This window comes from Lepus europaeus, chromosome 23, assembly GCF_033115175.1.
Source record: "Lepus europaeus isolate LE1 chromosome 23, mLepTim1.pri, whole genome shotgun sequence".
Lineage (NCBI taxonomy): Eukaryota > Metazoa > Chordata > Mammalia > Lagomorpha > Leporidae > Lepus > Lepus europaeus.
The window spans coordinates 19,248,273-19,262,032 of record NC_084849.1 but is presented as its reverse complement, the minus strand read 5'-3'; the positions used below and the strand labels follow the sequence as shown (position 1 = coordinate 19,262,032).

General features: G+C 49.7%; 1 protein-coding gene across 1 annotated transcript in view; it reads right to left on the bottom strand.

Annotated features, from left to right (window-relative positions):
• Positions 1–13,760, bottom strand: part of MYO18B (myosin XVIIIB) — a 243,534-nt gene that overhangs the window by 155,334 nt on the left and 74,440 nt on the right. Inside the window, exons 20-21 of the mRNA XM_062182090.1 lie at positions 12,504–12,613; positions 242–307 (exon numbers count right to left, since the gene is read on the bottom strand). Of these exons, the coding sequence (XP_062038074.1) occupies positions 242–307; positions 12,504–12,613 (176 nt within the window). The remainder of the gene's footprint in view (positions 1–241; positions 308–12,503; positions 12,614–13,760) is intronic.

Sequence of the window (13,760 nt, the reverse complement as noted above, 5' to 3'; positions counted from 1 at the left end):
GAGAGCGGCGCTTCCTGGAGCTGAGATCAACCCTGCCAGACCACGGAGGCACCTGGGACTGCGATGCCCACCACGTGGTTTCTCCTGATGTTAGGTCTTCCCAGCTTGTGGCATTTTGTCATCTAAGTAGGTGGAGCAGACACACAGGGCTCATGGACAACCAAGCCAGGACAGCAATCAGGGCCCCACTGGGTCTCTGAGCTGCTGGGCAGAAGGTCAGTAGGAAAGAAACTCCACTCACTTGGCTGTGTCCCAGGGCCACGGCCTTCTTCTCCAGATCCAGGCTCTGTAGGAGTTCCTCCACGGCCTAGGGAGAAGAGAGAAGAGAGGAGTTGGAGGAGCAGGCAGAGAGCAGGTAGAATCCCAGAGTGGAAGGTCAGGCTCACTTTGAACGGCTGCAGCGCTGGGAGAGACAGAAGATGCTGGGTGTGTCTGCGAGCTTTGTCCAACAGAGCCCGGCCTTGGCCAGCAAGTACAGTGAATGAGCATATTTTGAGTACCTGCTGTATACCATGCACCCGACAGGGGCCCTCATTTATTTCATCCTTACAGCAACCTTAGGTGGGAAATATTTTTTAAAAAGATTTATGTATTTATTTGAATGGCAGAGCAGTGGAAAGAGAGAGAGAAAGATCTTCCACCTGCTGGTCTACTCCCCAAATGGCTGCAATAGCTGAGGCTGGGCCAGGCCCAAGTCAGAGCCAGGAATACCATCCTGTCCTCGCACATGGGTGGCAGGAACCTAAGTACTCGGGTCATCATTTGCTGCCTTCCTGGTTGGCACCATACCTATTGCTCAGAGGGGGAAAAAAATCAAAGATCATAAACAAGATGACGAATTCAGTTGCTACAGGAAATAGTATGGCGGTTCCTTGGACTATTTGACGTGGTATGAGGGTAGGAGCCAGCAGTTCCACTTGGGGGTTTCTCCCCTCTGCCAAAATTGAAATCAGAGTCTCAAAGACGACACCTGTGTCCCTAATAGCATTATTCACAATGGGCAAACCATGCCAGCAAACCAAGTGCTCACCAGTGGATGGATGCATAAACAACAAGTGGTTTATCCACACCATGGAACCTGGGCCACAGGGCTGGCGTCATGGTGCAGCCAGTTAAACTGTCACCTGCGACACCAGCATCCCACATCAGAGCGTCGATTCTGGTCCCAAGTGCTCCACTTCCAATCCAGCTCCCTGCTAATGCACCTGGGAAGGCAGCAGATGATGGCCCAAGTGCTTAGGTCCCTGCCACCCATGGGGGAGACCTGGATGAAGCTCTGGGCTCCAGGCTTTGGCCTGGACCAGCTCCAGCCATTGCAGCCATCTGGGGAGTGAGACAGTGGATGGAAGATAGCTCCCACCACCACCTAGCCCCACTTCAAATAAAAATATTTTTTTAAAAAAATTGAAAAGAAAAAGAAAATGTGTCAGTCTTTAAAGGGAAGGGAATTAGGACACCTGCTGCAACACAGATAAACTTTGCGGATGTTATATTCAATGAAGTAAGTCAGCCACAAAAACGGATGAATATGGTTGGCTCCACTCACACAGGGTACCCGAGCACCAGATTCACAGGAAGTCGGATGGTGGCAGCCAGGAGAGAATGGGGAGTTTGTGTCTCATGGGCACACAGCTCCAGTTTGGCCAGAGGAAAAATAACTTGTGGCGGTGGACAGCAGTGACGGCTGCACCCTCTGAAGGCACTCAGTGCCACCGACCTACACACTTTGCAATGGCTAAGATGGGCCAATGCTATGTCCATGCACCCAGACACACAAAACAAAACAAAACAAAACAAAACAAAACAAAACAAAAAACACGAAAAGCCCCAAAGATAGGCCTGTCCCCAAGGCTACACACAGGACAGAGGCAGAGCCTGAGCACGGTCAGTGTGGCCACACCGTGACATCTGGGACTGTCTGGGTCTCGAGCTGCTCCTTTTCCCCGGGGCTCGAGGGCAGGAAGAAATTCCTCGCTATGTCACTCAGCCGCCCGTGACAGCCTCGTCAGCGCTCTGCGCTTCGCTCCGTGCACCTGCAGACAACAGCTCCACTCCCACAAACGTTTGCTAAATAAATGGCACGGCCATAAACCCCGCCCGCTTGACCTAGATTGGGCGCCGCCGGATCCACGAGGCGTCTCAGTCATCAACTCTGCATTCAAGCTGTCGGCGGATGAACGTGCTGACCGACCTGAAGGACACTCAGACAACAGCGGTCCCCTGGTGGTGGGCGTGGGGCGGGCAGCCCCGTGCAGAGGAAACAAAGTCCCTCAGGACTTCGGGTGCGCATAGACCAAACCAGCCTGGCATCTTCCTCTTGTGAAATAAACACACAGGCTTCCCAACAACCCTGCCTGAAACAAACGCAGGTCATGCCTGCCTCCTTCATGGAGGCCGACTCCCCTCCTGCTCCAGCCTCCACCTCCATCACTGGCCTCCACCTCCATCACTCGCCTCCCATTCACCGAGCGCCAGAGCGGCTACTTGCAGAATCGACTGTCAGGACAGTAATTGCCACACTTCAGAGGCAAAGGGTTTTATGAGCCTGGAGTCACGTGGTAGATAAGTTTCCATTCTTTGGGTCAACCGCATCACAGAAAACTTCCTGAGATATCAGAAAACAAAAAATGCTTATTAAAAGTCTAGTCCCAGCTTGTAACCAGGGAGGGAGATTTCTTTGCTGACCTCCTGGAATGGCACGGCTCCAGCATTCTGATGGTTTCACTTATTATAGTCTGGCCAAAAATGTTCCAAGGGAGCTGTGGGCGGCAGGAACACACAAAACCAATATATACCGAAAATATAATGTCTTTGCTCTCTGTGCAAAATGAAAACACAATAAAAATTGGCTTAACATAAGACAGATGGGTTTTACTAAATGAAATCCGCAGCCAGTGAAATTATTCTAAGTCCCCCGGGGAGATACAGATGTTTGGGGAGACAACAGGTCAGTTAGATGCTGGGGTTATCAGCTGCCTGGCGGCAGGCAGGTTCTGCACCCTCAGTCTCAGACTCTTGTCAGGAAAAGGGGGCAAACAAGGACACCTACTCCAGCAGAGAGTGCTGGCGGAGACCTTAACATAGTCCCCGGTATACAGGAAGTGCTCAATAAACACGAGGAGCCATTCCACCCCCCCAACCACCTCTGTTCGGTCAAGCCCCAGTGGAGACGCAGCAGAACTTGGAAGAAGGCGTCTGTGTCTTGCAGAAGCACACGCTCAGCCGCCACGGTAACCAAGGGGTCCCCTCCGCCTCCGTGTTTTCCTGGGACCCTTTAGATACCTGTCTTGAGAGGCAGCCATGGATATGATCACCTCATTTTGCACAGAAGAGTCAGAGGGAGGAGTGAGGAGGTGAGCGAGGCACTGCCTCTCTTCTCACCAGCAAAGCCGGGGTTACAACCCCTGCCTGAACCCTACACAGCTGGGAAGACTGAGTATATAGGAAAAAGACTTTGCAAATGACTTCGCCCTTAACCGCTCTTATTGTTATCCTCGTTAACATCAGGGCTACATGGAAGCACAGGAAATCGCTGTTTGTTGAAGCCAAATATCAATTATTCATTTATTTCAATAAAATGTAATCATTGTTTAACAGCCAGCTGCGGAAAGAAAACCTGGCAAGGATTCAAGTGACCATGAGCGATTTCACCTTTGTCTACCTCCTCATGGAAGCAGCTCCTCCGTGGATCAGAACCGTCCAGGTAATCAAGGATTATTTCTCTGATCTAGGAAAGACACTTTTTAAATATAAAAATAGAAGTCATATTAAAAATTATTTCTGACCACAGTGCCATTAAACTAGAAATCAATAATATGAAAAATTTTATAAACTATACACATTAACAGAAATTTTATGGGGGTGGTAGAAACTTTATTTTTTTAAAGATTTATTTATTTGAAAGTCATAGTTAGAGAGAGGGAGAGACAGAGAGGGAGAGAGAGAGGTCTCCCATCCACTGGTTCACTCCCCAAATGGCTGCAATAGCCAGGGCTGGACCAGGGTGAAGCCAGGAGTCTGGAACTCTGTCTAGGTCTCCTACGTGGGTGCAGAGACCCAAGTACTTGGACCAGCTTCCAACTGCTTTCCCAGGCCATTAGCAGGGAGCTAGATCAGAAGTGGAACAGCCGGGACACAAATCAGTGTCCATAGGGGATGCCGACACTGCAGCTGCACCACACCAGCAGCCCGAAATTTTATTTTTTGCACTTTACATTTTAATTTCCACAGATAAGATAAAACGTGTGATATGTGTCTTTCTGGATCTGGCTTATTGCACTTAGCATAGTCATCTCCAGTTCCATCCATTTTGTTGCGAGCGTCAGGATTTTATTCTTCTTATGGCTTGGTAAGATTCCATCATGTATGTATAGCACATTTTAGTTATCCGATCATCAGTTGATGGACATCTAGGTGGATCCCATGACTTTGCTCCTGTGAATTGGGAATGCTGCTTTTTTTTTTTTTAATTTGAGAGGCAGAGACAGAAGGCCCACGAAATCCACGCAGGACAGACACAAACAGCCACACTGGGAGTTATCACCGTCCAACTGCGGCCAGGCAGACACGGTGTGGGGGGAGACCTTGAAACAGCAGGAGAAAAGCAATCCATTGTGTGACAGGGAAACAGCAAGACAATTAATCACTTAACAGCCACTGCTCATCAGAAGCAAGGCACTCCAGACGCAGGGGGACTGGACATTGCGAGTACTGCAAGGAAAAAGGATATCAATCAAAAATTCTGTATGCAGTGCTGTGGCATCAGGTAAAGCCATCGCCTGCAGTGCCAGCATCCTATATGGGCACCGGTTCGAGTCCCGGCTGCTCCACTTCCTATCCAGCTCTCTGCTATGGCCTGGGAAAGCAGTGGAAGATGCTCTGGGTCCTTGGGCCCCTGCACCTGCATGGGAGACCTGGAGGAAGCTCCTAGCTCCTGGCTTCGGATGGGCGCAGCTCCAGCTGTTGCGGCCAATTGGGGAATGAACCAGTGGATGGAAGACCTCTCTCTCCCTCCCTCTCTCTCTCTCTCTCTCTCTCTGCCTCTCCTTCTCTCTGTGTGTAACTCTGACCCTCAAATAAGCAAATAAATCTTTTAAAAAAAATGAGGGTGAAAAAGTGAGTTTCTCAAGCAAACAAAGGCTGGGAGAGCTCACTGCTCTCGGCCTTTCTCCCTTACTTAGTGAAAGGAAGCCCTTTGGGAAGAAGCAAACGACACCAGAGGTAGTCCAAATACTCAAAGAATGAAAGAGGAGCAGAAAACATAAATACACAGGTAAATATAAAAGATTATGGAGATACATTTTTCTCTTCCCTTAAGTAATTTAAAAGATGTAGATTAAATAAAAGATTATAAAGCTGTACTGTTGGGTTTTTAATATATAGAGATCTTATGTATAATATCATATATATATATATATATATTATACAAAATCACTAAGGTAGGAGGAGGAAATGGAGCTATATTGGAGCAAGGATTTTATATGTTCCAGAATTAAGCTGGTATTAATTTGAAATAGACTGTTATAATACGTACTATACTCCCTGGAACAACCAGTGTAAAGGAGCATTCAAATACCTGATTTATGCAAAAGAAGGAAGTGAAAGAGGAGAGTGTTGAGGAGACATGTGGCATACAGAAAACGAGTAACAAGTGAGGGTTGTTAGCCACCCTACATGCCAATGCACAGACTCTCACAGGAAGGCTGAGACTGGCATCTTATACCTAAAAGATTCAACTATATGCTTCCTATAAGAGATACAGTTTATAAGGAAAGCTAGGCTGAAAGGGGGAAATTAGATGAGATACCATATAAACAGTAAGAGAACTAAAGTAGCTACATTAAATAAGATAAACCAGCATTCAAGAAAAATCGTTATTAGAAACAAAAAGGGACATTTTATATTGAGGAAAGGGTTAACCCATCAGAAAGATAGAGTGATTGTAAATATATATGCACCTAACCACAGAATCCCAAAGCACATAAAACAAAAGTTAGTAAGATGCAAACATAGATAATTTAGCATTAACGGCTGGAGACAGGGTAGGCATTTGGTGCAGTAGTTAAGACACTGCTTGGAGTGTCCATACTGCATATCAGAGTGTCCAAGTTTAAGTCCCAGCTCCACTTCCAATTCCAGCTTCCTGCACATGCACTCTGGGGGCAGCAGCTGCTGTCTCAATTAGTTGGGTCTCCGCCACTCACTCGGGAGACCTGAAGTGAGGTCCAAGCTCCTAGCTTCAGTGTGGTCCAGCCCAGCTAGTGTGGGCATTTGGAGAGTGACCCAGTGGCTGGAAGATTCCTCTATGTCTGTATATCTCTGTCTCTCTGGCTTTCAAATAAAAAATGAACACTTTTTTAAAAAAGGAAATATGTGGGGAATCGTTGGAGGCTTTAATATCTGACTTAATAATCGATAGAAGAGTTAGACATTAACTGCATCCTAGAATTTTACAAAGAGCTTTCTCTCCCATGTTCAAGAAGAATATACCCTAAAGTCATAAAGGCTGCCACGTCACATTGGTCTGTGTCTACCAGACAGTGAGATACACAGGAATCATGAAGAACCATGGTGGGTAGCACTGTCCCAACTCACTCTACAATGTATACTGTAATGGGGCGAGTCTGCCTGTGGCATAGGACGCTCACTCTTTGAGCAATTCAGCTGCTGAATTCTAGCACCTGCTGCCATGAACCCCACTCCAAGGTCCAATGGCGTTCATCTGGTAAGCACGTACTATGTGCCAGACACATGGCTATGCTGTCTGCATGCTTTCTGTGGTTGAAAAGCTACCATGAATCAAGGCCAGCGCTGTGGCGTAGTGGGTGGAGCTGCCGCCTGCGGTGCTGGCATCCCATGTGGGCGCCGGTTCAAGTCCTGGCTGTTCCACTTCCAATCCAGCTCTCTGCTATGGCCTGAGAAAGCAGTAGAAGATGGCCCAAGTTCTTGGCCCCTGCACCCATGTGGGAGACCCAGAAGAAGCTCCTGGCTCCTGGCTTCAGATTGACCCAGCTTCAGCCATTGCAGCCATCTGAGGAGTGAACCAGCGGATGGAAGACCTCACTCTCTCTTTCTCTCTCTCTCTCTGCCTCTGCCTCTCTATGACTCTGCCTTTCAAATAAATAAATAATTAAAAATAAAATAAAATGAATCAACACTGTAGATACTCTGAGGGAAAGAGGGAAGCCCCAGGGTTTCCTCACATCCATCAGAGACCTGACAACTGCTCCAGCAACAGAGCGATGGAAGGACATGGCCAGAGTGAGCTAAAAGGGCTCCTTCATCGACCTGCCAGGGATTCCAGTGGGCTTCAGTGCAGGTTAAATCATAATCTTAACCAGCTGGGTTAGGCTAGAGAGAGGACTGGGTTCCCAGAGGATGAGAGGGGGAAGCCAAGGCCACGGTAGAGACCTAAGTGTGTCAAGGTCATCCTGAGTAGCTGGATGTGGCTGGAGGACACTGCTCCCTAGAAAGGACCATGCAATGGGCAGACTGGGCTTCCCACCCTTAATATCTTTTCTGAAGATTGCCCAGGTCCTCTACAGCACGACCCTGCTGAAGCCCCACCCCCCCACCCCAGTGAACCATCCCTGATTGCCAGATAAAGTGCAGGCTCCCTGGCTCAGCTAACCATCACGATGATGGATGGTGGCTCATGAGCGTGGCATTCCTCATGCTCCAGCTACACGAAGCCATCCATGTTTATCCTTGTGACTGCAGACTGTTGTGCACGCTATACCCAAATTGTCTGATAACTCAAGCAAAATCCTGAATACCCCACCCTCACATCCACTGGAAACATCAGAACGTTTAGTAGCATTTGCCGGAGTGTCCCAAAGCCAAAGCTCTGTATGGAAATCGCATGGATCAGGGTCTTTCTCCTCAAGACTGTGTTCTGTTCGTCCATGCATCTCTGGTACCTAGCATGGGACCCACTGAAAAGCAGGTGTGTGGTTACATTTGGATGAAATCGGCATCTATCTATGAATGGCACATCTTGTGCAGAACTGCACCAGTCGCTCGGCCTGACTTCAGAGGATTCCATTCAGACATCCTCTGTGAAATCCTAACTTATGGCCGGCGCCATGGCTTAACAGGCTAATCCTCCACCTTGCGGCGCCGGCACACCGGGTTCTAGTCCCAGTTGGGGCGCCGGATTCTATCCCGGTTGCCCCTCTTCCAGGCCAGCTCTCTGCTATGGCCCGGGAAGGCAGTGGAGGATGGCCCAGGTCCTTGGGCCCTGCACCCGCATGGGAGACCAGGAGAAGCACCTGGCTCCTGGCTTCGGATCAGCGAGATGCGCCGGCCACAGTGGCCATTGGAGGGTGAACCAACGGCAAAAAGGAAGAAGACCTTTCTCTCTGTTTCTCTCTCTCACTATCCACTCTGCCTGTCAAAAAAAAAAAAAAAAAAAAAAAAAAAAGAAATCCTAACTTAAACCCATAATGAGGTCACCCATGTTAGAATAGCCAATATCAGAAAGAGTGACAAACACTGACGAGGAGGAGGAGAAAGGGATATGCTTCCACACTGTTGATGGGGATGTAAATTAGTACAGCTACTTTGGAAAACAGCAGAGATTGCTTTAAAAATGGAAAGAGAACTTCCACAGCAGTTCCACTACCGGGTAGATATCAAAGGACATAGAATCATTGCATCAAAGAGATACCTGCTCATGTTTAGTTCAGCTCTACTCAACAATAGCCAAGATAGGGAATTAACCAAGGTGCCCATCATCAGATGGACTGATACGAAGAATGTAGTATATATACACACTGGACTACACAATGGAATATTCAACCAAAGAAATGAATTCTGATGTTTGCAGCAAAATGAACGGAACCAAAGGGCATTACGTAAGTGAAATAAGGCAAACACAGAAAGACAAGTATGGCATGTTTTCCTTTGTATGTAGAAACTGGTAATAGAATAGTCAGTCTGATTATAGCGGTGGTTACCGGAGGTGGGGAGGCGGAGGGGTTCCAGAGGGAGCTTGGAGAATGGGGACCAAACCAGAGTTAAAGAAGGAATACGTTCCCGTTACGCGGCAGAGTGAGGAGTTTTACAATGTCCTAGTTTACATTTTGTGAAGAACGAGAAGGGAGCTCCAAGCCTCCGATAATAAATTAATAGCAAAGAAAGAGAAATATTGGTTCCCTGATCAGACCAGCACATAACGTATACATGCACTAAGCCATCATGTGGCAGACTGTAAATGTTATAATTAATGTTCAGTTAAAAAATAAATACGTACATACACAAGAAGACACCAAGTAGGACGGCTGCTACTTAAAATAGAACCAGAAAATCGCGAGTGTTGACAAGGATTTAGAGAAATTCCAACCCTTGCGCAATATTATCAGAGTCGTAAAATGGTTTCCACTATGGAAAACAGTATGACAGTTCCTCAAATAATTAAAAATAGAACTGTTGTGTGATCTAGCAATTGTGTTGCTGGAGGTATACCCCAGAGAATTGAAAGTAGGGTTTGAAATGAAAGAAACCCAGGTTCCCAGCCGTATAATTCCCAATAGCTGAAGTGTGGAAGCCAGCCAAGTGTCCAGTGATGGTGAAAGGATGGCGAGGTGAGCAGAGAACAGACAGAGGAGCACCATGGAGCCCCAGAAGGAGCAGAATCCTGAACGCGCTGCCACGTGGGTGGTGCCGGAGCACCTGACGCTACGTGAAATAAGGGAGTCACACACTGTCTGTCTCCACGTCCAGCGAGCACACAGAGTACTCCAAGTCACAGAGGCAGACGTCAACGGCGGCTGCTGAGAACTTGGGGGGCAGAGGCCTTGGGGAGTCCACGTTCAGTGGGCACAGACCATTACATGCCACCGGGCTGTATACTCACAGCAGGCGTGGTCAACTGTACACCGTGTGTATTCAACAACAACGACAATGCGGATGACAGCAGAGCCTGGGTGAGGAATCTGAGAGCCTGAGTTGGAACCCCAGCTGCCCCACTCCCTGCATGGGTGGTCCTGGCTTCAGCCCCCTTGGCTGGCAAGACGGGGCTAATTCCCAGAGCAGGGAGGCTTCCTCTTTTGAGAACAATCGCAGGTTGTGGCTCTGCAGGCTTTGCACACTGCGTGAACTTTCTGGATGAGAGTCTCTGCACGTTGGGGCCAAAGGCACATGCTTTTTTGTTTGTTTCTGGAACACAAAACGATCCAGTAGGTTCCCACAAAGCGAGAGCGCTTTGCTGAGAGATAGCCCTGGCAGGAAGAGCCCCTGTTTATAAGCCACATGTTGGGCACACGGGGGACTTTGCCGAGGCCCTGACAATGAATTCCCTCAGCTGCCGCCTAGTGTTTAACGACAATATTGACCTTTTCTCGCTGTCAGACTTGTCTTATTAAATCCTGAGGTCTTAACTGCTTTGCACACAGAGGCGGATGGTTTGCCCATGCAGGCACGTGTTCATGTATAATTCATGGCAGATCACGTTGCCCGACAAATGAATATTTATCGGGTTTTTCATAAGAGGCAGGATGGTGTTTCCTTTTGTTGCTCCCGAATTTCTATGCTGCAGCAAATGAAATTTGTGATCCAATAAAAAGAAGCAGCGGCGGCCGAAACTCCCAACCAAGTCCATTCCACTTGTAATTTTCCATTTTCCGAGGCCTCCAGTGTGTACGGGGGTGGTTTCGGTTTGGTTACTACAGAGAACTGCTGAGTCATCCAGAATAGAAATGCTTCCATATGCTGCACCCGTTGCCCCCACAGAAAATCCCCCACTCTCCACTCCTGCCCCATTTCCAACTGCACAGGAGTTTCAGAGCCTCAATGACTCCATTCCAGACCCCCTGAAGGGAGACCAAGTTTTGGGGGATCAAGGATAAGGAACCCTAAATGAAGATTAGTACAGAGTGGTGGGTGGCTCCAAGCCAGGCCTTCAGAATGGAATGGGTTTTCACCTAGGCCTGCACCTGAACGGCTCAGACTGTTGTCCCCTCCCAGCATGAGCTAGGAGGGCCACGCAGAAGCCAGTGCTTAGTCAAGTTTATACCGTGTGTATTTAACAACAATGGAGGAGGCCGCCTGCTGGAGGTAGCCTGTGCTCCGGTGCCCACTGCAGAGAAGAGCCAAGGCCAAGAAGCCACCTAAGCATTATAACTCTGTTTACTCTCCTGGCCTTCTGACTCAGAGGGTGAGAATGGCAGTGCTGACAGTCTCAAGCACGCACAGGCACGCCCACCTGGAGGTGATGCTTCAACAAGGTTGTGAATGCAGGGTCTACGTGGTTTGGTCGCCATGACCCTGGACTCGAAAGGTGCTGCTGACGCTGGTGCTGATATCGATGCCGAAGAAGCTGATGATAGCTGCTAATGTCTATGGGGCTCTCCCAACATCACAGGTGCCCTGTGCCAATCATATCGACTGTACAAGTACAGGTCAGCCTCAGAGCACCCGTGGAGGTAGGCGGTATCACTGCTGCCACTTTACAAGTGAGAGAACGCAGGCAGGACGCGGAAGTTCCTTGCCTAGGTTTGCACAGCCCCAGTCGGGAATCAAACTCCGCTCTGCTCGACATTGAGGTCCATGGGCAACGACCCTTCCCTTGAACCTTGAGTTCAAGGAGCAAACCCACGAATGTCCGGCAGCATGGCATCAGGGAAGTCACTTCACCTGTGAGCGCTCCTATTTGCAAAAGGGGCATAGAAACTCGACCTGCAGGGCTGTGAGGGCGCAACTGACCTTCACAGGGTCTTGATGCACTCTGTCACCATTGATCAGCCGTCCCCGATAGAAACACTTATTGAAAGTTCAGCACCAGGAGGAAATGGATGGTTTTCCATGCGTTTACAGTAGGCGTGGAGAACGGAGACACACAGGGCCTAATCTACAAAGCTCGGAACGCGCATCCATTCACTCCCTCCTTCACCAGCTTACTGAGCACTGGTCACGAACCAGAAAACACTCAGGGCATCTACATCATCGCAGATAAACGGAGCCAAGGTGGTGTGCTGGAGAAGAAGAGCTGAACTGGGGTGTGAATAGCAAGAGGACGCCAGGCAGGCAAAGACTGGAGACAGACAGCACGTGCTCCAGGCAGAGGGGACTGCCGGTGCAGAGGCCTGGATGAGGGGGATGCTCACTGTCATTGCCAAAGAGGGACACCCTCACAGAGATACTCCCCAGTTTTTGGAACTCAAGACTTCTTTTCATGCATCAGCTCAGGTTGCTTTGGGAATGGTAACCTTTCGTCTTTGTTTGGGACCCTGTTAGCCGGGTGGTGCTACTCTCATCATTTTGTTCTATGCAGAGTGCAGAAGGGCCATTCTGGGATAGGCGGTGTCCCAGGTGGCACTGTTGGGTAAGGGACCCAATGCCACCCTCAGCACTGACCCCCAAAGCCCTGCTCTCAGATTCCGTCGAGTGAGACCCCCCCCCACGCACACACACATACACTGTGACAATCCCCAGTGGGACAAGAGCTCATGAGACCCCAGTTGGAGTTTCCGGGACACAACCCCTCCGCACTCAGCACCACATACCTTCCTCTCGTCGACTCCCTCCGAGGCCAACACGAGCTTCTTCAGGAGCGGGGGGTCCAGCACCTGGAAGCGCCGGCGGAACTGGGTGAGCCCCATGTGGTCAGCGTAGCCTGGGGAGAGCGGGGAGACACGGAGTACAGATGAGAAGACCGAGCCCCGGTGCTCTGGATGGAACCCCGGGCAGGAGTTCGGGTCCTGCTCCCAGCCTGGCTACAACTTGCTCTGCGGACTCACGTCTTGGGGCTGCAGTTTCTGTTTGCTAATTGAAGGAACTGAACTTGATCGGCGCTTCCCAAATGCATCGCCCAGAATACAAACCCGACACAGCGCACCGCTGAAAGTCTGGAAAAGCTGCACACACACTCCTCTGCCTCTTGGATGTGTGTCAGCACCCGAGGCCAAGGCTCAGACAACACCTGCTGGGGGGGGGTGCCCCACTGGGCCTAGAGTTTCCCGAAGCTGTTGGACCACGCAAACTTTCCTGTCTAACACTTATGTTCTTATCCCACAGGCTGCACATGGGGAGGCAACATTGGGCAGCAAATGAGGGCTTCCCTGTCCTACCACGTAGGGTGGACACGGCTGAATCCTCACTGTGGGAGACTGGGCAGACAAGGGGCCTTCCAAAGTCCCGGAGAGAAAGCAACATTGGAGCTGGCACTGGACGGAGCCATTAGAGTTTCCCAGGAGACTCTGGTCTGGAAGGGAAGTTGAGGCAGAGGAAGCCGTACAGGAAAGACCAGAGCAGGGAAATCTAAGGTTTGCTCTGCTGTCGGAGCGACAGTCGACACTCACCAAGGGCTGGGTGACACCTGGGTGACATCTTCCATGGGCTAGGGGTGCTTGGAGGGCTATCTTGTTGTGCCCATTTTACAAATGTGGAAATTGAGGCACCGAACGCTAACTAGGACGTCATACAAGGTTGCAGAGTAACTGCCCCAGCTGGGATTCAAACCCGGGCACTGACAATAACCAGGGCAGTGGAGGATGGACAGAGATGAGCAGTGATGAGGCCCAAAGGAACTCGAACTCAGACCCCAGGCCTCAAGGTTTGGACCTTTTTCCTGGTGACAAAGGCATGGCGGTGGCTTTTAGAAAGACCCCTCGGGGGCTGGGTGGGAAAAGGTCTGGGGACCTCTCACCCTGCTTCTGAGACTTGGCTTCACCGTAAGCTGGGTGCATGCGTCAGCAGGAAGATGCTGGGCGTGTGTCGCTAATCCAGGAAGCCTTCCTGGGGGAGGAGGAGGATCTCCAGCC